We start from the raw sequence: 26,284 nt of genomic DNA on the forward strand, positions 1-26,284 counted from the left end.
GGAACTTTTACGTTTTTTTTAGTCTCCGGGCCCCTTTTTTGCACGTGACATGAAATGGAATAGCGTACTGCGCTCTCTTCATTTCTGTGTCCAGGTTTCACTGTTGTGAAACGCCTGCTCCACCCTACGTCTCTGAAATCTAAGAACAACAGTTAGGGGTACACAAATAATGACACCCCACCCCCACCCTGTTAGTTTCTGCCTTTAACCGGATATGCGCTCGGGCTGACTGGGCCGCTCCTGAACCCACAAAACGCCCCCTGCTGCTGAGCGCGGTCACCATGACGACAATGTTAAGAGCCATGCTGGTGCTGCTTCACTTTGACACATAGGGAGCGCTGTTGCTGGTCACATGACAGTGAGGATAGTGGTGAATGCTTTAATATCACATTCCCCCCCGGGGGTCCTTTCTTGCCGCAGTGACCCCTCTCTCAGATGCAAAAGGTGGGTGAGATACTCATTGAGGGCCTTCTGTTGTCGAGGTCTTATCAATTATTCAGGGATAGCCATTCCGTGGACCTGAAGTGGACATGTAATTTAAGCACTGTCCTGTTCTCTGTTACGGGCCTGTGCCATTGATGTTGGCATTTAAACTGCTTTTAAATGTATATTTCATGGTTTTGGAAGGAACGCTCTTCATAAGCACTGTGCTTTCTGCCGCCAGTTGGTAGGGTCTAATCAGCGGCGCAGACTGTGTTTGGTCAGCGTTTGCGGCCTTTTGTCGTGTGCCGGGTGCCAGGGCTGACGTTCCGGGGCTTGCAGGATGGTGCGGCTTCTCATGGAGCTCCCTGCACAGCAGCTGCCTGTGATACAGCGAAGATTAATCAGATCTCCCCTCCTAGCCCTCGTCCACAGGTCGGGTTGTCGTGATGCCCGCTGGTCCTAATAACTGGCCTGTCTCTCCCCCATCAGCCGTGGACATGCGTGCCTGTGTCGAGCTAACAGCGGGAAAGCGCACAGCGAAAGTGTCTGTCAGTGATGATTGAAGCTGGAATGCAGTTGTTTTGTGTTGCTTCCCGGTCCACGGTGATCTGACCTGTCAGCTTTATTATTATTTTTTTACTGCCATGCTTTTCCTTCTCCCATAGCTGAAATTGTCTCTGCCCTGAATGATTTATGTGCTCTTGAACAATCTTGAGGTTTTTTGCAGGCTCTGATAAGCCACCCCCCCCCCAGTGGCATATCAGTCAAAAAAAGGAGTACCCTGTACCCCTCCATTGGGCGTTAGTCATGTGTGCTGAGAACGCAGGTTGGCTTTTCTTCTGTGGGGACGGATCCACGGTCATCTCCATGCCATCGCCCTGCATTAATGCCTCCTGTCGCCTAGGCAACCGCGAGGCTGTGGGTGGGGCCGAGCGCGCGGCGTCTTCCCCCGATCCCCCGAGCGTGTCGTGTCGCTCCACAGGACGCGTGGCATGAAATGAAGCGCGTGGCTGGCAGAGTGCACATCGTGGGAGGCGTGTGCTAGCGTTTTGTGGGGGGGGGCATGATGGGATTAACCAGCCGGATCAAAGTGAGAGAAAACGGGGAAGAAAAACAGACGAGATTATGTCTGTGAGATTTTTCATAGCATGGCTTAAATGGAGTCGTGAATCGACAGACGGCTGAATTTTCCACATTCTTGATCATTGCAGCTGAGCTTCCAGCACAAAGTGGGCATCTTGTACTGCAAGGCCGGCCAGAGCACCGAGGAGGAGATGTACAACAACGAGAGCGCCGGGCCCAGCTTCGACGAGTTCCTGGACCTGCTTGGGCAGAGGGTGCGGCTGAAGGGCTTCACCAAGTACAGAGCACAGCTGGACAATAAGAGTGAGAATCGCACACACCGAACACACGTGCGCACACACACACACACACACACACACACACGTAGGGCATCGGCATGGACACCTTAAAGGCACACAAACCCAAACGCAAACTTTTGAGCACTAAAATTCGTGGTACAAGTGCGTTTGTTTTGGTTAGGCAAGGTCCAGTTTAGTAGGCACATTGCCATCAATCATCTCTGTCCTTCTTGCTGGATCCATTAGGATGGGCTTCTGTCTCTCACCTTATTCCATCAACTACATGACCTTACACACAGACACACCCCTGTAGTCCTCAGTAGCTGTCCTGTCAGGACAGCATCTCTCTGAAACTCTGTGTGACTGACATGTGTCTCTGCCTTGCAGCGGACTCCACTGGGACGCACTCCCTGTACACCACCTACAAAGACTACGAGCTGATGTTTCACGTGTCCACGATGCTCCCCTACACCCCCAACAACAGGCAGCAGGTGTGTGCTAGTGGTGGTGGGGGTTGTGGGGGGGGGGGGGTGGGTCACGGCTAGTTACCAACGATACAGATGGAGCAGTCTGAAGCTGAACACTCGTTTTTGTTCTACCTGTTGGGGACAATTAAGGCAGTAACTGATGGCGCCTGACAGATGCTTTCATCCAAAGCCACTTACATGGTTTGTAGTTTTATATGTATACGCAATTATGTACAATTATGCAGCCAGCTATTTGCCCTAGAGCAGTTAGGTGTAAATGTAGCCCTCTGTTATTTTGTTATTTTACTTAATGTTTTTAATAACAGCTGTGCAGCTATAGATAGTCACATGAGAAGAATACTCCTGTAGTCACGGAGTCGTGACCTTCCCAGTCCCGCCAGTGCAGTGCCTGCGTATCATGCTGCCCAGTTATATTGCTATGGCAACAGTGTGTGGCACAGCCTTCGGTGAAACATGACCCTGGGAGCCAGTGAGGGAAGGTGACCTGTGTGGCACAGGAAGAGGATTCTGGGCCATTGCGTTGCATTCTGGGTGATGCTGTGATCAGGGAGTGGGGTCCCTCTCCGAAAAAAGCTCAGGCTCAGAGAAGCCAGTGTTCTTGACGTGTCAGTCTGTTGAGAGCTGAGGAGAACAGCGAGCGGCCAGGTAGAACCATCGTTTGCCTGGGGTTGAACTCTGGTGTATGAGCATGGTAATCCTGGCTGTGGGGAGACATGGGCGATGCAGTAACAGTGTCAGCAGAGCGAATTGTGAGACGGGCCTCTCCATCACAGAGCTCAATTGGCAGGATTACTGGCTTCGCCCTTCAATTCCGGCCCACTGCTCACCTTTGATTGCCCTGGATTAGTGGAAATCTCACAGAGGAGCTAGAGAACAGAGGTTCACCCTCTCATATCTTCATCCTGTCCGTACATCCCTGGCTTCCGTTTGTTTACTAGCTTTGTTGCCGGATTAAGGATGTTTTGGCAAGTTCCAGCATCAGCACAGAGACCTCAGTGCGTGTTTTTGATCTGTTACTGGTAGATATCTGTTCTTTTTTTCCACATGTCTTTTATTAATTCTTCCAGCATTTTTTAAGGCATTTATGTATCTGATTAATTTGATCTGAAAGGTGTTTGCCACCTCAGTGTGGACTATGAGGTCATCCCCATGCCTGTGGACAGATTGGACAGGTCTTCCCTGGTTAAACCACGTCGGGTCCCCTAAAATGCTCTCGGTCAGCGTGGCTAAGCCTCTGAGTGGTGTGTTCTTGTGGGACCCCAGCGTTGTGGTCTGTATAATTAGGTGTTCACTAAGAAGGGAATCTTTCGCTAGGTCCATGGTGATGGTCCATGATGAATCTTTTACAGGCCTTCAAAAGCACTGTTTGTGCACTAAAATCCAGCCCTATAACCTTATTGGGCTCTTTATTGAACATAAATATCTCCTGCATATTCCCGTGGTCAAGGCTTCCTTACGTAGCTGAGAAAACAATGGGATTAGTCACAGGCTCTGGCGAGATGATCATGTGACTGTCTATGTGACCGACTGAGAGAATGACCGGGGTGGCAGGTGGAGCCGCCTTAAAGGTACTGGCTCCAATCCCATGAGGCCATGCTCCCACCACACAGCTTAAGCGGAACCATAGCAAGAATTCCGGGGCGGTGGTGTGGCTCCATTTCAGCCTCCCCTCTTCCTCCACATCCCTTCTCTCCCTGCAGCTCTTGCGGAAACGGCACATAGGCAACGACATCGTCACCGTTGTTTTCCAAGAGCCCGGCGCCCTGCCCTTCACCCCAAAAAACATCCGCTCCCACTTCCAGCACGTGTTCGTCATCGTCAAGGTGCACAACCCTTGTACCGAGAACGTGTGCTACAGGTAAGTAGAGAGTGGCTCCAGCTTCAGGCTACGCAATGCTAAGAGGTCTCATCAAGGGAGGAGTGTGGAGGGGTGTGTCTGAGGTGTGAAGACTCGCACCCAGCAAGTGGGATCCATTCAACCCACCCAGATACTCAACGGCTTAATTCAGCCCTGGGAGTCTTAAAGTTCTTTAGCGTTACAGCGTTAATCCCACTTATGATTTAAGGGAGCACCTTTCATTTTTCACAGCTGTGCCCCTGTGCGCGTTTCCCTTCCTGATGGTTTCAAAGGAGGCTTGTGACTTTCATGACTGCTCAGGTTTCATCTAATTCTCACTATCCAATTCCCCAAGTTAAAATTAACGAGTCGTTCATTACAGACTGCTTCTTTCGTGGTTTAGCGTGACCTCTATGCGGAAGTTAAGTACCAGAAAGCCGTAGGGAATCAATTCTTCTTAATTACTGTATGCTGTGGCATTTAAACTCCCACATTTCCAAATCATGCACAGGAGATAAAGGATCTCGCTTTGTTATAGCTGAGTGAGGGTGGATCCTTATTCATATTTATATCATACACCATATCCGCCGGTCCACCCATTTCATCGAAGCTGTGGCTGATTCGCTCGGATGACTCTCTGCCCCCCCTCTCCCCGCAGTGTGGCCGTTTCCCGATCAAAAGATGTGCCCCCCTTCGGCCCACCCATCCCTAAGGGCGTGACTTTCCCAAAGTCCGCTGTGTTCAGAGACTTCCTGCTGGCCAAGGTGATCAACGGCGAGAACGCCGCCCACAAGTCCGAGAAATTCCGTGCCATGGCAACACGCACGCGCCAGGAGTACCTCAAGGACCTGGCGGAGAACTTCGCCAGCACCACCGCTGTGGACTCGGCCGTCAAGTTCAGCTTCATCACGCTGGGCGCCAAGCGGAAGGAGCGGGTGAAGCCACGCAAGGACGCCCACCTACAAAGTGCCGGAGCCGTGACGTGGAGCGTCGTGGCACGCGACTTTGGCCAGGCCACCGACATCGAGTGCCTGCTTGGCGTGTCCAATGAGTTCATCGTCCTCGTCGAGGAGGAGACCAAGGATGTGATCTTCAACTGCTCGTGCCGGGACGTCATTGGCTGGACATCAGGAGTCATGAGCATCAAGATGTTCTATGAGCGTGGGGAGTGCATCCTGTTCTCTGCCCAGGACGGCTGCGAGGAGGATGTCCGGGAGATGGTCCAGAGGCTGGAGGTAGGCCCCAGGGTGCACGCAGTGGCCGTTTCGGTCCGCACTAATGTTCATTACCTGCTGTTTTGTGAATAGTCTCATGCAAACTAAGATTAAATCCAAAGACTCCTGGGTCGTAGAGTATTTTTGTATTCTTTGGCAGCTTTGTTTACATCTCTGTTAAAGTCGTCGTTATTTATAACATGCTTTTACAAAAGGAGCCAGCCTCCTTCTGGGGAAAATGGTTTTGAACACGTCAGAGTCCACTCCTTGGAAGGGGATATGGTTACTCTCTTTCTAAGACAGATTTTTGGCTTAGCTTGAAAAATGCACTAGTGCGTCTGATGAAGGGGGAGGTTTTATGGAGTGAACCCAAGGTGGGGGTGTGAGCTATGCTTGTGCTCTCCAGCATATCACAGTTCAACAGCTGGTCCATGATAGTATTTATCTGGTGTAAGGTTTCACCTGTTATGCCTGTGATTCCCTCGATTCCCCTAGGGTTAGCTAACTTTTCACTGAGCTTACGGGGCCGTGGTTATAGCTGCCCTCATATACGACCATTAAATAATTAAAGGGTTACTAAGTTACTGCTGGACATGTGCTCTCTCCAACCTTGCCTGGTACTGACTCCTTCTAGAGAAGCTTTTCCACTTGATGTGGGAAACCTGGCGTGCTTCTTTTCTTAATGGGGTCAGATTTTCCTGTTTTGTTACAGCATTTCTTTTAGAGGCAAATAGTATAACGCGATACCAAAGTCTTTGTCATGATCTGTGTTGTCACATGAGATATTCCAGTTATAGCACCTGCAACCTGCTTGGGGTGTCGGCAGAGAGAAATGCAACATAAATTCTGATAAGCATCATTTTGAACATGATGTGTGTTGCGTCTGATACATTATCCACATTAAAGGCCATCCTTTAATTTAATCCAACTCACTCGACCTGTGCAGCTCATGGACCCTGGGGACCTTCTGGAAATTCATGACTTGATATTTAGCTCCATCATTTTCAAGGCCCCAATTTCTAGATTTTTCTTTCCTCATAGATGGATGAAACTATAGAGCATCACCGGGGTCATATTTTCCCAATTATTTCCGTCATACCGGAGGCTGTTTTGGTGATTGTTTATTTTGGATCGCTCTATTATTGATTGATGAAGATTATTTTACTCTTATTTGCTTGTTTTTATTTTACTGTGAAACGGCAAAGTAAGTTATTATTATATTAAGTTGTTGCCGGATTGGTCACCCTTAAACTTTAATGTAAACTTTAATGTCCTGAGTGATGGTGCCATCACAGCATTAGGTCTTTCCTAAGACCAGGTGTTTCTTCTCTGCTCCTGCAACTTGCCCTCCCTCCAGTTTCCTTTCATTTAGCTTTGCACCAAATTTTTGTCAATGCATCTGTCCCCGGAAAAACGACACAGAGCATGCAGCAGATCCAGTCGCTAGTGATGGCCAAATGATGCTTCATGAACCATTTGCTGTATTTTATGAACCCACTAGATGGTGCTCTTCGGTTACTGTGGGGCATGCTTTGAGCCATTTTTTGAACAGAGAGAACCATCTAGTGGGGTCATAAATTACAGCAAATGGTTAATGAAGCCTTATTAGGCCATCACTAATAATCGCAGCTTAGTGATCTGGTTGCCTCTCCAGTTTCCTGTGAGATCTAGTCGAAGGCGAAGCCCCTTCAGAGAAGGTATGCCTGATTGGAGGTGTCCCCCCAAGCTGGGTAGCTGTGAGGACGCAGGAGGGACTGGCACCCATCAGCAACACAGGGCAGCACAAAAGCCGGTGCATGCCGACCCGGTCCAAACTGGGCGAGTAAGTGGTCATGTGGTGACAAGAAATTCCCAGGCTGTCCGCAGCCTGCAGTGAGCGAGCGTGAGGACTGGTAGGCCAGCTGGTCGTGATGGAGGAGGAAGCTCAGATGGACGGGACTGGCTGTCCTCTGTCATCCGTCTTCCTCTCAGGGCCCCATCCACGCTGCTTCCCAGGGACAGGGTCCTTTCTTAGCAGGCCAGAGCCGATACTCCCCGAGCGGGGCCCGTGGTGACAGACAGGGGTTCTCTCAGGACAAACAGCTCGCCTGCCAGCTGAGGATCATGTGTCCCAGCCACCCCCACAATCCCCCCCCCCCCACAATGAGCCTACACCTTTACATAATTTCATGGGTCTGCAGTATGTCGTCAGTATTCATCAGCCTTTCACCTCTCCAAGCAAGAAAGATGAAGGTCACAACCAAAAAGCGCTAGTTTTCCTGACAGCCCTTAAACTTTTGGCTTAGAAAACAAAGAGGTATATTCCCCCAAGTCTTCTGTATGTTTACTTAAGTCAATAAACCCCCTGTGCTCCTGTAGTGCACCCATCTGTAGTGTGACGTGTCTGATGTCTGCTGCATGCCCAGAGGCTGTGTTAGTATGTTTTTATGTCCTACCAGCTAGCATTAGAGCTTCTATGGGTCTTTGAGCCTCTTCAGTGAGGGAAGCCTCATTGTTTAAAGGGAAGCATGGTGAAAGATGGAGAGCATTTACGTTACTTTTACATTTTTCCAGGCGCCTTTGTCCAAAGTGATATATTTATAAATGAGGTAGATTATAAGCATCATGCATTATAGGCATACAGCTGTCAAGGGGCCAGCTAGGCATAAGTGCGGCTTGGCTGAGCTCCCAACAAATGACCAAGATAGCATCAGAGCTACAGTGCTTTATAATGAGAAAAGCTATTCTAATTGAAACACTGTAGACTGAGGAGTGACAAGGAGGCACTCTGCCTTTTCCCCAACAGCACACTCCACAGCCGGCCCCGTCAGAGCTGCCGCTTGGGGTCAGGCCCGGCCCCTTCCTCCTCCCTGGGCTGGCTTCCTGTCCCCATTTGTGTCAGTCTGCACTCGCCGCCAGATCCATCATTGGGTTTCTAATCAGCACGGGTTCTCCTCCAGCCCTGATTATCCAAGCAGCTCTCAGATTCGTTCACTTGTTTGATTACATCATGCCCCTGATTTAAGGTATTAGCTTGAGGCTGGAGCTCACATTCTGTTGAGGAAGACAAATATATTGGATCTTGTCCTTATTTACCCTTGAATTTATATATTTCAGCTGCCTGAGTCACATATTGTTTTGCAGGCTGGACTGTTTCGACACACTTGTCCCCTGTGGGGGGAGAATCTGTTCGTAAACGCGGGAGAGGGCGGCAAGGACGTAAGCGCTGCTCCAGTCCCGCGTGAGACCAGGCCCTTGTGTGAGCAGCAGGCCGGACACAGGCAGCCGGCTGGTCCCATCACTCGCAGCGTGCTTCCATCAATGAGGGCGGTCACAGTGCGCTCGGCTCTGCCTGTCCCCATGGGTTAGCCTGCGCTAGCGTGGAGCACTAGGCTAGGAAGCTAATTTGCCTGTTAATGATAGCATATGCCTAGTCACACCTATGTTGTCAACAAGTGTCTCCAATAGCTTCACTAGGTTGTTCCAAAATGGCCACAACTTAATTCTGGACACCGTTACAAAGCTGGATGTACAGGGTCCAGTCCACTGGTGAAATGTAGAATGAACAGAGGCAGAAGCCTGCATCTTTGGCGCCTACCCATATACCAGCTCTGTGCTTTGTTGGCACCGCCTCCAAAACCTGCTTTCGCTGCCAAAGAGACGCAAAATTAGACACTAGAGCACATGTTAGGAACCGTAAACACAGTATCGCATGCAAAAAAAAACAGCCAATGTCTGTTCCTCTGCCTCCCCCGCTTTTAGCTAGCTTGTTTTCCCCCAGGATAGCCTTACAGTGTTTTCCATCTTTACTGTCATATATTTCGCAGTAATAGTTTAGGTCGAATGCCCTGCGGAGCTCCTAGCAGGATTACGTGCGGAGTGTTGATCGTGCTCTGGCCTGTCTCAGGGGCCCAGCATACTTGGCATGTGCCGGATCCCATCCAGAATTTGTCTCTGCCTGGGCCGCCACTTGTCGCCCTGCCATCTGGGTCAGCTCCTAGCAGCCAGCTAACCCTGGCCACCTTGCTCCAATAGATGATCGCTCCTCCTACAGTGGAAGACTGACTTTGAGTTAATCACAGGCGACTATGGCTCCATCTTACCGAACCGTCATTCTCACTTTGACGGGGGCTGCGTTCAGGCTCGTGGTCTGTCAGACACGAAGGCGATAATGCAGCCCCGTCTTAATGGTGCATTAGAACTCGAATACTGAATGCATCCTTGTCAGAACAGCACTTTTCTAAAAATAGTGAATAATTATTAGCGGAAGACAGTTGACAATATAAACATCTGGTACCCTGCATGGGGTACAAATGGGTTCATGGGAAAAGGCCCAGAACGATTGCATGCAGTTAGCAAAGCCACATGCATGTATGGGGCTGGCTTCGCTTGCTTCCTTGTGAGAACGCACCGTCTCTTCCTCCCATTCTTCCAGCCAGACCTGCACTTCCGGCTTGTATCCGTCCCCTTACATCCTTGCCGCCGGCATTAGCTGACCGGCGATCTAGGCACCCGTGACGGAGCCCACGACAAGTATGGCGTTAAGTTTAGCATTATGCGAGCTGGGTAGCCTGCTTGATGTTTGCTAAAAGTTGCTTCCATCAAAGATCAGCGGTTTGAACCCAAAAGAAAACAAACTAGACCAAACCTCCACATTAATCCAAAAATGTGAGGTACCTATAATTCTCTGCACTAAGTGGCATGTAGAAATTAGCTAGCAAACTGTTACTTGTGTCTGGATGGTGATCTCCAGTAGGGACTTGGTGATTTTAGTATGCCATTTAGCGTGGCTGGGCTCATGCTGACACCGGTTTATAAGTCCCCCAAACTGCATCTGATGCATCTTGCCAGCCCCCATCTGGGATGACGCCAATGAGAACACACAGACCCCCATATATAAAACTGGCAACTGGGCAGTAATTCGGTATTGATTTTTGTTGTCAGTCTCAGTACATCAAGACAAAAGGCAGAATGTGAAAGGCCTCTGACATACACTGTACAGCTATTGGTGCCAATGTGTAGGTCTCTGACTGAGTTCTTACGTAAGACCGCTATGTATAACCAGCATGGTGTTCCACGATTTAGCACTGTAACTTCACACCTGTGGGGTTGTGGCTTTAAATCTCAGCCTGGTTGTTTCTGGGGAATTTGCCTGTTGTTCTTGTGTTTCCTCCTGCAAGGGCAAAAGCATGATTAGGCAAGTTAGTGTATCTGAGCTGCTCAGTGGATGTGTGTGTGTGTGTGTGTGTGTGTGTGCTGGAATCCCATCCAAGGTGTCCCACATCTTGTCTCCTGTGCCTTTTGGGATGGACTCTGCATTCACCATGACCCTGTGTAGGATCAGGGGTCGTGCAAGATAGATGGATGTATATGTAAGCCAGCCAGCAACTTCATTTCATTATTACATCATTATCTAAAGGTGAATCAAAAGAACCGCGATTGTGAAGTAGTGCCACCGTCCAGCTTCTCATGCTGTGCTCGTAAGTGTTCAGTCCGCCCGGCCACCTTGCTGCCGGTCCAGCCAGAGCCGGGTGAGGCTTCTGGTACAAGCGCAGAGTGCCTGACTCATCGCGGCGCCCGCTTCTCGGGGTCATGCCGAGTAACGGCTCAGCATCTGGGTGCGTTTTGTGGATGGGGAATTTAGAGTTCCGATGTGAAGCTGATCTCTGCTGTCGTGGAAAACAGTGGCCCGTGCTTCTGTTTTCTTGCACTGTCCCTCAGTTTGCAGTGTGCGTGTGCACCCTGCAATGCACTGGCATCACATCAGGGTGTCCCCTACTTTGTGCTCAGTGCATTCTGGGATACCTGCAGGCTCATCATGTCCCCATGCCACCATGCTCATCATGTCACCATGTTCCTCTTCCAGAATGTGCTTAGAAATTAATGTCAGCCTATTGATATTTATACTATATCACTGTACTGGATAAACTGTTAAAAGATGGATGATTGGCCATATATAAAATATATAAGGTCATGTATTCTTTTATTTTCTGTGTCATTGTGACCTTTATCTATTTATCCTTCATCCAGTCAGGCCGCTTTGAGCCTACAGCCTGTACCAGGCAGCTAGGGCGCAAGACAGGGCAACACAACGGCTTCCTTCCATGATTCAGAAACATTCACGTCTGTGAATTGGTGACTCAGAATTTCCCATAGTGTGTGATTCTGTGTGTGACTAACTCCCGTCCAGGGTGTACCCCAGCCCTCTGCTGCTTTGGATAGGCTCCAACCTTCCCCCCCCCCCCCTCCCACTACCCTGACCAAGATAAGAGGTTGGAAAATAGATAGATGGATTTTCCAGAAATAAAATTAAACAAAATTACAAATCTGCAAGTCAATCACATGAACTTGTGGAAGAGCATTCTTATAATTATTGTTTAATAATCTTATAGCAGATATATATGTGCAGATATCATAGTTATTAAAATACTAACCAGGAAGTGGCAAAGATTCATATTTCATTTCACAACTGCGTGTTTATTTTGAGTCCTGGACCACAGCATACAGTCCTGTGGGTGGTTGGCTTTTGGGTCAGAGCGCTGTGGCACTTTCCATTGGTCCATTGGCCGGCCGCTGTTTGAAGGAGCGGGGGTCCTGTATCTCTGTGTGGGCGGGCCTTCCCGGGGTCACCCCATAACCCGGCAGCGGGACAGAGCCGCTGTCTTTCACCCCTCCCCTCCATCTGGGTAAAGGGATTATGGGGGATGAGATAATTACCTCACCGTTTGATTCAATGCTGCACATTCCCCCCATCCCCAGTCTGCAGCCCACAGTCCAAAAGAGCTGCCCGGTCACTGATCATCATGTGTAATCTTACCAGGCATCCTTTCCTTGGTCTGGACACGCTTGTGCCAAAATTGCTGATGGAGGACTTTGCAGTGTTCCAGCATAGTTAGTTGCCAAAGTTACAACAGCAGAGACCTCTCTTTGGCCAAGCCTGGGTGATCTGGTGCCCTAGGCAAGATTTCTGCTAGCCCCCTGCCCACCCCCCCAAAATAGAATTTCAGTATCTGGCTCCCTTTGACCCTAAATATCACATGTAGTTACAGAAAATGGAATGATGGATGGATGGATGGATGGATGGATGGATGGATGGATGGATGGATGGAGAGTATCTGGCTGCTGACAAGCTTACTGGGATCCATTTCACAATAAAAGTGGTGAGATAAATAGTAGTGTAAATAACTGTAATATCATGGAATGCAGGTATGTCTTCTGATTTTTTTCCCTCTCGCTCTTCTGCGCCCCTAATCAGTTAGTGCCCCCGGTGACTGGCTGTGTCGCCTGTAGGGCGAGCTGACCCTGCTTGACGTGTCCTTGACCACCAGGCCCACAGTTGAATATTCTGATGAATATACTGCAAGTAAGCAGAACAACCTGCCAGACGGTACCTGTTGGCTCCTTGACAGACAGCTGAAATGGGAAATAAAATGATGCTTTATTTGCCATTTGCAGAAGTACATTGGGATGCTTGCTTTGCTCTGAGACATACACACATGTGCATGCTGTTGAGAGCAAAGCATGGGGCCTGAGCACAGGGTCAGGCCATTAATCCTGCACCCCTGCAGCATTTGGGGTGGGGGGGGGGTTAACAGCCTTGCTCAGGGGCCCAATGGACATGTCACTTGGAGACAAACCAGGGACCTCCTGATCACAGAGGCCTAAACGTACTGAGCCATGCACCACACCCCCCATAGGCTTGTGATATATTATCTGTTTCACTGTATGTCAGTTTGGTCCTAAGCTTCTGCTAAATAAATAAACGTAAATATAAAATGCAAACCCATTCAACAGTCCTGCATCATAATAATCCATCATGCAGAATTTATTTCTGCCATTCGGACTAGTATGGTGCTGAGGTATCACCCGGTGCATGGCTGCCCAGAGGTTCTCACCCACGTTGTGTGATAGGTGCGATCAGTGCACACTCCTTACTCCCCCTCCCCCCTCTCTCTCTCTCTCTCTTCCCCCCCCCCCCCTCTCTATATGAGCAGCCTGCTGGAAGGCCTTCGCCTACGTGCTAAATAATAACCGTGAGGTAAATTGCGGGTCTCTTTAAAGCCTCACTTGGCCTTTGGCTACCTCAGAAAAATGCCAGGAAAGGCTTAGAAACTGAGCTTTTCTTATGCGATATCTCAGCCCTGCAACCTGGCAGGAGACTAGCACTGTTTCCGAATCCAGACAGGCCAGCCAATGAGAAGTGCTTTCCTGTGAGGAGCCTGTACTGTCGCTTATTCTCACTTCCTCTCCTATCCTGAAATGACACAGATTTTTTTTTCTCTTTACCTGCATGTAAAAGCATCTTTGGATGATAATTTCCTTCTTGATGATATGGGCAAGGAGTCCCCAACCTCTGTTACATGCGAGCAGAACACGCAAACATTAGGGGTCCTTAAAAACCTATGTGCAGTACTGTGCAAAAGTCTAAGGCAACAAAAGAAAATGATATTTCAATGATCTTCATGTCGGTGTAAAACTACGCTAATATGCCTCTAAAAATGTGTCATCTTAGGCATTTCCAAACTTCTGCTAAAATCACCCCAATATTTCCAGCAACCCTCCAATACACCAATGCATTTTTGACTCGACAACTAGCACGCCTTGTAAATGAGCTGGTGGTGAAATATAATAAATAAAATTGAATGGTTGAGGTGCCCCTGAAGAGAGGATTGAGAACTAAAGCAGTGTTCATCTAGCAATCCAAGGCAGACATTAAGAAATTATTATTACTTTTTATTGTTACTCTTAATTTGCATATGTTCTAATTCTGAATTGTCCTTTTTGTTCTGAGCAAAAGTGCGCTTACTGTCCAGATAAATAGCTTTAAACATATCTTTTGACTGCCTAAGACTTTTGCGCAGTACTGTAGTATACTTCTGGAAATTAACCAACCGCAGAGGAATAGTGGAGGCTAGGGAGCCCTAGTATTGGCCATGTGGTGAAATTGAATAAAGCTCATTACAGCCTTACAGTTTAACAGCGTTCACCTGTTCCCATCCCTTAACGTAGATAAACACAAAGACATTTGACAGATAATGCAAAAAATTCCAAATTATTATTTTAAGTCAGAAAATGTACACTCTATTTAGCTCCTGCTGCAGGAGGTCTGGACAATAACTTTGGCTTCTTTTTCAGCCAGTTGTTGTGGGGATTCCTATGTGTGTGTTGGATCATTGCTCCTTCTGATTCCACCCTCAGAGGACCTTCTGCTTTCCCACTACGGTACTCCTGGAGTGTGAACTTTATGACAGGCTAAGTTATAGCATAGTAATGCACACCAGCAGCAGGTCCCACCATTTTGATGGCTGGTGCGAGGTTCTTCTGCATAAAATTTGAAACATTGTAAATTATGACAGATTCACGATTGACTCATCTGTCTAGAGCTGCTTGTTTCAGAAGTCAGAGTCAAGGTTTACTGAAGCACATGTTTTTCTCGGACTCAGACCTTGTGTTTGTTACAGTGAGATTGGCCTGTGGGGCTTGGAGACTTTGGGGTGTGTTGAGATTCCTGGCAGCATCATTTGAGAGCATCTTAAGGAGAATCTGATGTAGACGCCAGTGCTGGGCAGTTTGGCACAGTCACTAAATTCTCCCCACTGGCAGATTGACGTCTCTTGCTATGAAAAAACGGGCTTTGTATTGTTGAGAAACTGTTTTGTGTGCTTTACTATGCTGATGAGCAGTTTCAGAATGAAAACTATCAAAGACTTCTAATATGTGTATAATGTGTTAGCAGGGCTCTCAGATTTCATCAAAGGTTTGGACTGAGATTACATCTGCGTGTGTCTCACGGTCAGTGCGTGAGACTTGAGAGCCCTGCCTACCGCATTCATCGGATCTTGCTCTGCCACTTCCTCCCTGTCTGCACTCCGTATGGGTACACATTCATATAATGTGCTTGCAGCGGGATCACATGCAATAAAAACTATTTTTTGGTTGGCCGTCTAACTTGACTGGGACAACTATGAACTCTGCACTCCATATACCCACGCCTCATCCATTAATTCTATATAAGGGGAAACCTTGGTGGGCGTTATCCCTTACTTCTCAGTGTGAGGAACACAAGGTGTGGCGTGTGAACTGGTTGAAATGCGTGTGTCTCACGGTCACTGTGTGAGACTCGAGAGCCCTGTGTTAGCGTGTTCAGCGTGATGTTTCCTTGTACTAATCCGGGTGTGACGTGTTACCTTCTGCTAAACTGGCCATGATGTGTTAGCTTCTGCTAAACTGGGTATGTTGTGTTAGCTTCTGATAATCTGGCCATAATATATTATCTTCTCATAATAAAGGGATGATGTATTAACTTCTGCTAAACTGGGCGTGATGTGTTACCTTCTACTAATTTGGGCATGATGTGTCAGCTTCTGCTAATATATGGTGCGTTTCCTGTACAACAACGGAACTTATCATTAACGATGCATCGTACTATGTTAGTTCAAACTAACTAACATCCAATGTACGACTATTTCCCAAGACGTCGTACTTTGTTAGTGCCACAGTACCACAGGGCTAACACTGGGCTCTCAACCACCAAAGTTCCAACTACAGTGGTTGCAGAGGTGATTAGTCTGACTCTCACAGCGGGTCGCATGCATAAACCCACAAACCTCATAATATTATTTATAAATACAACAGTTCTACCAATATTACCTTATTAGTTTATTGTATCAGTCATATAACAACTGTAGTAGTATTAAAAACTCAAAAATAGCAATACCGTCATAATACGATGCTTGTATGATGTCGCTTGTAGAGGAAAAAAAGAAATAGGATATTAGCTATTCGGCTACAATGCATCTGCTCTATCTGTAATTATGTTTTTTTTTTTTTTTTTTAATCACACTATAAACACTGATAAATTCCTGATCCGTCACTGTTTGTGCAGCCTTAGAGGCTCAGTGGGATTGACGGCTGTGTAAAACACCCAGTATAATACACCCAATTTCTTGCCTACACAGTAATGGGTTTGTATCTAAGCACCCCTGTTCATTTATTTTTGTTCTTTTTTCATATTACGATGAACAAAAGCTCTCGGTGATTAAGAAGTGATTCATTATTTTTAGCCATCAATTGGCTTTTTGTTTTATTTGCTTTCCCTGTTCCCTGCTTACGAAAACACCGCCAACTTACTAGACATACTCTATGGAGAAATCGAATTTGGCAGTAGTTTGTTTCGGGTAATTTCATCTTATTTTTGGTTTTATAAATATCACGATATTACTTAATGTGATATTGCCATGTCATAATCGTATAATATATAATATATATATCTCAAAGTAATGAAAGCTACTATATAGCTCAAACAAGGTGGGTAAACAACATCCTCTCCCATCATACCATACTCATGAAGAGAGAAGCACATGAAAAAATTCCTCTAACAACTACATTTTCAAAGCACTTGACATTATCAGTGTTTGTACAGCAGGATATTTAATGTTTTCGCCTTATTTACACGGTGACTGCCCTCCTTCCAGTGCATTCTCCACATTCAATGTCATAGTCACTCAGAACTAAGCTTCTACCTACAGCCCGAGAGCACACCTGAGTATCTAATTTTATTTGCAAGTTTCTTCCTGACAATTAGCTAATCATTTGCATACATTCAGTACACCTGATTCTAATTAGCCTTTTAATTTCGACAACAGAATTAACGATTGACTGACTGTTAGGGTCTTTAACATTATGTTGCTGTATGAAATATGCTTTTTTTTTTTTCTTGCATTATCGACTCAGACCTCACAAACTGTGTGTGTGTGTGTGTGTGTGTGTGTGTGTGTGTGTGTGTGTGTGTGTGTGTGTGTGTCTGCGTCTGCGTCTGCGTGTGTGCCCTCCCTGTGATGAATGGGCATGCTTGCCACATGCCCTGAGCATCTTGGGGTTTGTTCCAGACTGGCAGTGACTCTGCATTGAATAATCTGTTGAGGAAAATGAATGGGATGGAATGGATTTCTAGAATGAGGCTGACATATCTTCCGTGTAGCACAAAGTTGACATGAAATATGTCAAGATTTTTTGGTTTAACAAATGGGCTGCTAAGTGCCCTGCTGTGTGAGGTGTACTGTATTTTGACCACATTGCAGATGCTGAGATTCATGTCTGTCAATGTAGGGGATCATTCACCTGGGATTGGAGGTGTCTGGAGTAACATAGCCTCCTATGCCTTGAATTTCTTACTCATTGTAAGTTGTTATGGGGGCTCTCTAAGCTGACAGTTACAGCCTTACCCCCTTCTTTGGTAGGTTGTCACCAGGGGCTGTGAGACCTCGGAGATAACCCTGAGACGGAACAGCCTGGGCCAGCTGGGCTTCCACGTGAACTTCGAGGGTGTTGTGGCCGACGTAGAGCCTTTCGGCTACGCCTGGCAGGCGGGACTACGGCAGGGCAGTCGGCTGGTGGAGATCTGCGGCGTGGCGGTGGCCACATTGACACATGAAGAAATGATCGACCTGCTGCGCACATCGGTAACGGTGAAGGTGGTGATCATCTCGCCACATGAAGATGGCACGCCCAGGAGGTAAGGCGTCACCGCAGCCTGACCACACGTTTGCTCCATGTGATGGGTAGACGACCCACGATCTGACTAGTATCTACACCAAGTTTGCGTATTTGCTGCTTTGGCAGTTCTTACTACTTCTTAAAGTTATGAAAACAGAAGTATGAATCTTCTCAAAAATGTCTGCTGTCTAGTAGCTCAGCTTGGACTTCTGCTAATATCTCCATTTACCAAGATTCTCTTGCTTATGAGGAGATCCTGCTGTGAGTTGAAGTTGCTATTCGTCAAGCTTTCATCCAAAAGCAGATGTAGTAGAAGAACTTCTTAAAAAGATCTTAGAGCAAATGGGGTTTCTCACATCCTTTGTTTACCCAGATGGATGCGTGATGTGTGTGTTTATATGAATCTACATACCCTTTTAGACCAAATGCTGTTTACAATCTAACACGTGCTGTGAAATCTTACCAATTTCACATAACTGGGTGTAGTGATAGATTTACTAGAATTTCTGCCAGCATTTTATAGAAGTTTGAAGTTTATACCACCTAAGCTAACAGCATTCCAGGGAAGTCTGAAAGCCATTTTGAATTTTTCTTCTTTGCCTCCTTCCTTTTTTCAGTAATTGATCTTCTTTTTTATTGATTCTCCGGTCTGAAAGTTGGTTTATCTACCTGCGTCAGAGAACTTCTTATAATGTTTGCATAACAAATGGGTATAGGGACCTTGTCGTGACCCATTCCGGAGAGTAAGCATGATAGTTATTGGTTTTTGTTGGTGGTGTTTGACTAAAGAGCTATGATAAATATCACCATATAAGTCACCGTATTGGTTTTTGCCACTTTCTCCTCACTTGTCGAAGTTGTTGAGAATCACTGTACAGTCTGTTGTTTCTCTCTGTCTCACTTTTGTTTGCTTTTCAGCCTTTTCTCCCAACTACCAGCTGCCTGTTCCTGCATCTGTACATTTTTTTCACCACTTCTAATACAAAAAACTATCGATTCTTTTGATGCACCAGCCGCTGTGAGTCTTGGGTTAATTTGTTTTCAGCCTGCTTCTTAGAATCTCACCGGTGTCTCTTTCTTTATTTTTTACATTTACACACTGATGATTTTTCCAGACATTTGGCAGGAAGAAAAGATGGATGTGTGGATCTTTTTTTTTCCCTAGGCTGTTCTCAGCATGTGCAGGCGAGGTTACTTGATTTGAGAGGGAAAGGTCCGGTTAACGCGTACGGTGCATTTGTGGAGGGCGGAGCAGGGTTGGAGTTACAAATAACACTGCCGTATCAATGCTGTTGTAGCGTCGCTGAGGGTGCCAGCTAGAAACCGTAACTGCGAGGTGTCAGTCCTCTGCTAAGAGCGAGATGCACTGTATGACAGCTTGCGTGTGTACAGTACAAAGCAGCAGATCACTGTGAATTGTTAGGTCTTCATTAACGAAGATTTAGGTCAGAAAAAGGGTGGCACAGTGGTCTCACACCTCCAGTGTTGGGGGTTTGGAGACCTCGTCCCCTCTGTATATGTGTGTGTGTGTATGGATTAGGTTTATATTGTAATAAAAAAAAAAACAGTTTTTTTTGTCGTTGTGGGGACCATTTTTCAGGTCCCCACAAAGATTTCTGAATGCTATTCTGAATATTTTGTTTGGTTACTTATGGTTACGGTTAGGGCTGGGTGGGGGTTAAGGTCGGTTAAGGTTGTTGGGATTAGCGTTTTCCCTATAGAAATGAATGGAGAGTCCCCACAAAGATATAATTACAAACCTGTGTGTGTGTGTGTGTGTGTGTATACATGCACATAGCCTGGGATAGACCCCAGACAGTACTGAATTAGTGGTTATTAAAGATGGATGGGTGGGTTCAAACGTTTATTTTCTACAAATGACATGCAGTTCAGTCAGACGCACTTGAGGAAGATTGAAATTGAAAAATATCTAAATTTCATATTGTTTTTCATCTTATTCATGTGGAGAACTCATGTTAAAGTGAAGCCAGATAAGATGGAGGCTTGCGGACTCCCAGAATGGGGTGGAGTCATGTGACCAATACGTTAATTTGCTTCACCTGTGGTTAAATATCCCTCATAATTTAAGACTGGCTTCAGTTTTCCCTCAGGAGGAAAATGCAGAATGATTCCAAACTTGTTTTCCTGTGATTTTCTTGGCCTGATGCCAAAGCGGCTCTTTTGTTTCCATTCCTTCTCACTGTTCCAAAATACAGTTCCTGATTCCTCCCTCCCCATCTCTCGCTTCTGTCCTCTTCGCCACCCAGATGGAGCAGCGTGCCGGCTTTTGTGCTCAGAAATTCAGCAGATTCATTTTTGCTATCTCCCATTGGGTTGGTGGGAGTGACTGAGAAGGACCACACACAATGGACAGGGTTATTTCTTATTTTGCAGTTTTCTCCGTCCCTAACCACACATTCGATTCAAATAATGTCCAGGCAGATGTGTTTTTGTAGAACTTGGACAGCTTCATATGAAGCATACATTTTTACTCCGGAATTTTATTTTTCTAGCTGTATCTGACCTTTTACCTTAAATGTCACTCGACTTATGGCGGCGAATCAGAAGTGGGGCTGGCCTTTGAGAGATTGTAGCATTTTTTTACTCTTTTTGACCACATCTGCATCAGATATTGCTCTGCTCCCGTGTCTGTACTAAATAAACCCTCATTCACTGCTCTCCTTGATCTTTATGTTTCCCTCGTGTTACTTGTCCCTAATCTATTTACTTGAGTGACACTTGGACATGCTCGATGGGTGACATCATCGGCCTGCTGAGGGGCACGGCCTGACTTGGCATCAGCAGTGCCGCTTTTCACCCTCTCGGGCTTATATGAGAAGCAGACATTGATGCCCTGAGGGAACCTCGGCATTGGATTCTAGGAGCCCCGCTCATGCTTAGTGTTTAGTCACCACAGTGCCGCGATAAAACACAGAGCCTCAAATGAAACATAATTGGGTCTTTCCATTTGGCCAGGAATATGGTTTTCAAAAATGACACTGCATCATGTAATTGCAGTGGTAATTGTGGACCATGTACCATATCGGTGCCTCAAACCGACAGCTCTGCATGCCCCACTTTGTCTGTGTGTCCTTTCATATATTTATTCTGGACTCTTCTCCTTTTTAAGCTTCGCAATGTGCTGTGTGAGCTCAAACATGATACCCTGAATAAGTAGTTATGCCAATGCCAGTATAGCCCTTATAGTCATCAGTTAAATGTGTTCCTGGCTGGTCAAATCTCTGCTTAGGTCAAAGGTTATTTCCATATGCAGTCTTTTCCTTTTAGTGCCTGGTTCCTTGACAATACAGCGTGTGGTCTGAGTTTGTCAGACTCAGTGGTTAGATATTTGAGTACATTATGAGTTTCCCTTTATAAACCCAGTGTGTTTGTGTGAGTTTCTTCCTGGTTTATAAGCACAGGCAGTTAAGAGGTTCCTTATGGATCGGTATCAGTTTGCAGACCGCAGGCAAACCTCCATGGGTGCTAATGAATTGATTATATCTATTGTGGGCAGAAATCCAGTATTTCAGTCTCTGTATTTGTGTCTGGCTGTGAGGCAGGTACCCCCTTGTAAATGTGTTATAGATGAAACCTGGAGTGCCTGCAAGGTGACCTAAGAACCCCCCCCCCCCCCCCCCCCCACAAACACACATGCACACACACACACACATTCGCCTGCATGGCCCTGTGCTTCAGCCAAAAGGCGGGAGGATTAAGGGATCTTGACGCGGATCTATGAACCCGTCATCAGTGACGCCTTGCCCTAATGAAGACAAAGTGCCAGGGACACGAGCCTCCATCAGGCAGCCTTGTTTTTATTGACAACTATCAATGAGACAATTACAGTGCGTTCCGCCCCGGAGCCCGGCCAGTGCTGAGATTGCCTGGTGGGAGCCATGAGGGGCCTTGCTTCCTAAGACCTGACCCCAGTCGTGCCCCAGTTCATGGCAAGGAGCTGTGGAAAAGGCTACTCCTATAACACGTACAACAGATCCCCGGCCAGAGGTTGAGCCGCAAAGACATCTGCCCAGTTCCTTGGGGCACCAACTGTAGATCTGTATATCTCATTGGTTAGTGTAAGACACTGGTTCTCAAACTTGGTCCTTGGGCCCCACCGCCCTGCTTGTTTTCCAGCTATTCCCGCCATACACACTGCTGATTGACTGAACACACCTGATCCAGGTAATCAGAAGCTGCAAAAAGACAGCTGGGACTTGTGTGTGGGGCAGGGATAGCAGGAAAACAAGCAGGGCAGTGGGGCCCGAGGACCGACTTTGAGAACCACTGGTGTAAGACAAGTCTGGCTCCTGGAATCTGAAGCGTACCTTTAATCCCCAACTTTTGGACATTCCTCATTCTCTGGGCAGAAAAGTCAAAATTATGAGGTGAATAAATGAATTTGAGCTAGAGAAGCAGGACCATCTGTCACCCCAGTATCAACTCACACAGCATCAAACATTACAGAGCTATGGGAGAGGGTCATACAAAGTATCAGGGCTTTTTCAGCTATTCCTGTGCTCTGCTGTAGCCAAACGTGAGAGGGACATTTAGGGTGGACTTCATTTCCAGCTTAGCTTTATGAAACAGGGGAAAAGCTCCTGCAGGTATCCTGTGGTTTAATTTAAATAGCGGGAAGACGTTGGACAATTTATCATGGTTTTGTTGTAATGTTTTCCTGCTTGTTTGTTATCAGCAGTCCTCCTTAAGCAGAAGGTACGGTTTATTTATATGCCATGCTGATGTAGGATCCGCGGAACACTCAATAGTCATGCTAATAGTAAAATTAGCATCTATACCCAAGGCATGGGAAACCTGAGAAGCGTGACTTTATACTGTAAGACCCAGGAGAAATTGATCTAATACTGCACTTAAAGCACACCAAATGTGCTGCAGGATGGCAGTCCAGCGGCGTGGTGTGCCCAGCCAAGTCTCACTTCATTTCCTTCATTTAACCCCAGTTGACCTCGAGGTCTCCTTCCACTTCTTCGCTTAAGGGCTTTCCGGGAGACCGTCGCACGGCATGCGGCCAAGAGCCCATTCACAGCGTCACGACCTCGTTTTCCCATGGTTTGGTTCTCAGGATGGCGGTCAGTGGTTATGCTGTCCTGCCCGGGAGCTGCAGTCTGATGTGGCGTGAAATAACACGAGGGCCCTCTGTGGCGGCCTCAGCGCGCGGCTGCGTGCTGATGCAGCAAGGTGTGTGAAATGGCAGAACCGCAGAATGGGGGCCCATACAGTGTGCTGGGGGAGGGGGGCTGCTGAGCTTAAGTGGTGCTTCGTGCCGCGGTGAGACTCAAGGATTTTCCATGGGTCACTCTCAATGCTGAGAAGTCCTCCTGTATGCTGGACTGTGTGCTGGGCTGCAAAAAGCAGCCCTTCCTTGTTTGCACAGAAATGGAGAAATGATACCAGCCAGCCAGACTGGGCTGCTTCCTGTCTTGCACCACCAGACAAGTGGAAGAATGAAGGAAAGGGTAGTCAGCAGACTGTAGTACAGTGTGGGAAATTCATCCTTTACATTGTTTCCCCTCTTCTGGGTCTGGCTGTTCCACCTCCCCAAGCTGAGCTTATAAATAAAGTTTCTTAATTAAAGACGACAGACATGTTCCAACTAGCCCACATTCACCAGCCTGTAACCAAGATGCCTCAACTGCCTTGATTTTCATTTTTTTTCCCACATCATAATTGGATGAGTGCTTCACACTCGAACATGCTGATCCATTGTGGGTAATCAGACCAAAGAGGGAAGGTCGGAGGTCGCATTCAAACAGGACCCACCATCTGTTTAAACATTCCCACCAATGCTGGCATTAGTCTGAGTAACAATGTAAACCACACTGCTCTCACCGGATATGTGTAATGCAGATTGATTTTGCGACACATTGATTTTGCAACAATCAGTATTTTACTGGTGTTTAATCAATGCTTGGTTTTAAGTAGCACACGGTTTCTGCTGTGAAAAGACCTTGTGCATCTCCTTTCAGCTGAGTGACCTGACAATAAAAATTGCCATTACTCTGAATGTGCGAGTACTGTGTCCTCACTCGCCGCAGATGGCTGTCCGCTGTAGCATTTTGAACCCAGAACTTGAAATGGTGTTTATAACCATTGTTGCCCGGAGCTGAGCTCATTTATCAAATGGCTGGGACCCCTCCCTGGGACAGGCCTGACCCCAGCTCCATGTGCTGACAGGGGCTGCTCGGAGCTATACAGGATCCCCATGGTGGAGTACAAGCTGGACAGCGAAGGCACCCCCTGCGAGTACAAGACCCCGTTCCGCAGGAACACCACCTGGCACCGCGTGCCTGTGGCCGCCGGGCAGCCCCTGTCGCGTGGCTCCCCCACCCAGGGCCCCGAGAGGCCGTCCTGCCAGCCGCTCCTCCAGCAGGCCCAGGTCGGCCTGCCCCGCAGCACCTCCTTTGACAGAAAGCTGCAGGACAGCTCCAGGTACCGTACCTCTACTCTTCTCCAGAGTGGCATCTAGCCCTGTCCTCACCCCCATGTCTGCTTTATTCCTTGAGTGTTTTCCACTCTCATTTTCACCTTGCTGGCCTCAGTTATCTGCACGCTACGGGTCATATGTGCCCGTGTTCACAAAGGACAGATTTGGGAGTGTGCACTTCCCTACCTGAAGGGGGCGATGTGATGGTATAAAGAGGCAACACCTGGCAGGCAGCTGCATACCCCTGCTACCTGACCAAGCCCAAAAGCCTCTGCATTCCCCATAGCACCATTCAGGAATGCCTTACCTTCAAAACGGATGGCCAGCTGATTCCCTGACGATTCCTAGCAGCATTCCTCTTGCTCAAATTGTAACTGATAGTTGTGACCTGTTTCCTACTTGAAGGTGATGCTAGTCATGTGATGCATTAATAACAGGCAGAGAACAATGCAACTGCCCGCTTGCTAATGATTTTGGAAATTCACCTTCATGTTAAATTGCACTGTGCGAAGCTGAATTAAATCCCACTGTGTGCTATTGCAGCATGATCTATAAACAGGCTGTCTGAGAGAGTGGTTCTTATGGGGAATGTGGAAGACTGCCTTCATCTTTTGCCTCGTGTTCTGCTTGGCTGTCAGGGCTTATCCAATCTCAGCCTCAGCCTTGCCTGTGTGTGTCGCTGTCATTAACGCAGCGTGCCCTGCAGGGGTCGCTAAGGGTGCGAGGAGAATGGTACCCTCATTGTCGGGAATTAATTTCCAAGCCTTTCAATGATGGCATCCTGCTGTGCCCTGTGTCCCTCCATTCGGCCCCCACATCCCATCATGACCCCCCCCCCCCAGCCACGCTGCCGTTCACATCTACGAAGACTAAAGCACATAAAGGACCTCTGGGGTGGGGGTTGGGGTTTGGGGGTTGAGGTGCCCCCCATGGTGCAGGTGGCCGGGTCTGAGTGGGGCCTTCCATCCAGATGGGGGGAAACGGATGCATCTTACTTCTTATTGTCAGCAGCCTCCCCCCCTTCTCCCCCCATTGATTTCTCTCTGAAACAAATCAATTTCCAAATCTATTTTCATTCATGATCTCAGGACGGAGCCCTTAGTACAGTAGGGCTACTTGGAAGATTAGTCTGTCTGAATGTCAAAAGGGTTTTTTTTTGCAGACAGGAATTGATCATACACAGGCTGCGCCCGGCTTTCATAAAAATCTGGGATCACCCTCCCGTGTTGCTACCCGCATCTTGATGTTTATTTCTTTATTTTTGGTTGATAATTGAAGCCATTGGCCTTATTTGCATTCTCTAGGGTCCAATTTCTACCTTGTGTGTATGCATGTAACTTTGTGTGTATGTGTATCTGTGCGCACATTTGTTTGTGTTTAACACAAGACTTAACAAGTATTAGAACAACCCCAAGCCAAGTCCTTTAAACGTGCTACAAAGTGTGGTCAATCTTCACCTCGTAGAAATCCAGAAAATGAGTTTACACGCATGACATAGGCACTATTTGAATCCCATGACACCGGAGGTGTGTTTACTTGTGCCAGTGAACGGCCGTGTGCTGAAAATGAGAGAGGAATTAATTTATTCAGCGCACGCTCCTGTAAGCAGGAGGTAAAGCAGAGCTCATCACAGCTCCGCGGCATCATTCACAGCCCAGGGTGTTAATTGGTAGAGTTCTAGTCCCCGCTTTGGAAGCCAGTGTTTGCGCTGATAACCTACTGGGTACCATGGAGGTTTTACCACCTTTCTATTTAGATATCGTTGCCTCTCTGTCTCCCCTATCCCTGAACCACTGATCATGTGACCTGCAGGCTTGACTTGATTGGTCATTTCCAAAACAGCTTTACGTACTTCCCCTCTAGTCAGAGATAAGTGGCATTGGGTTTCATTGTGCAAGACAGAGCATCTCCACACATTGATTTTTGGAGGTAGGGTCCATTTCAGCTAGAAGTCGGAGGCTTTTTAACTTTGAATGGGAAAAACAGTAAAAAAGCAGTAAAAAGGGAAATATCGTTTTTCTTTATTGCCTGTCATCTACACC

At 47.2% G+C, this 26,284-nt stretch overlaps 1 protein-coding gene across 5 annotated transcripts in view; it reads left to right on the forward strand.

Annotated features, from left to right (window-relative positions):
• LOC125715966 (signal-induced proliferation-associated 1-like protein 2) overlaps positions 1-26,284 on the forward strand; it is a 96,248-nt gene that overhangs the window by 46,425 nt on the left and 23,539 nt on the right. For all 5 annotated transcript variants that reach the window (XM_048988138.1, XM_048988139.1, XM_048988141.1 and 2 more), the window contains exons 5-10: positions 1,635-1,809; positions 2,172-2,275; positions 3,973-4,130; positions 4,768-5,344; positions 17,542-17,816; positions 23,993-24,247. In XM_048988138.1, coding sequence (XP_048844095.1) covers positions 1,635-1,809; positions 2,172-2,275; positions 3,973-4,130; positions 4,768-5,344; positions 17,542-17,816; positions 23,993-24,247 — 1,544 coding nt within the window. The remainder of the gene's footprint in view (positions 1-1,634; positions 1,810-2,171; positions 2,276-3,972; positions 4,131-4,767; positions 5,345-17,541; positions 17,817-23,992; positions 24,248-26,284) is intronic.

Source organism: Brienomyrus brachyistius, chromosome 20 (genome assembly GCF_023856365.1).
Source record: "Brienomyrus brachyistius isolate T26 chromosome 20, BBRACH_0.4, whole genome shotgun sequence".
NCBI classification, from domain to species: Eukaryota; Metazoa; Chordata; class Actinopteri; order Osteoglossiformes; family Mormyridae; genus Brienomyrus; species Brienomyrus brachyistius.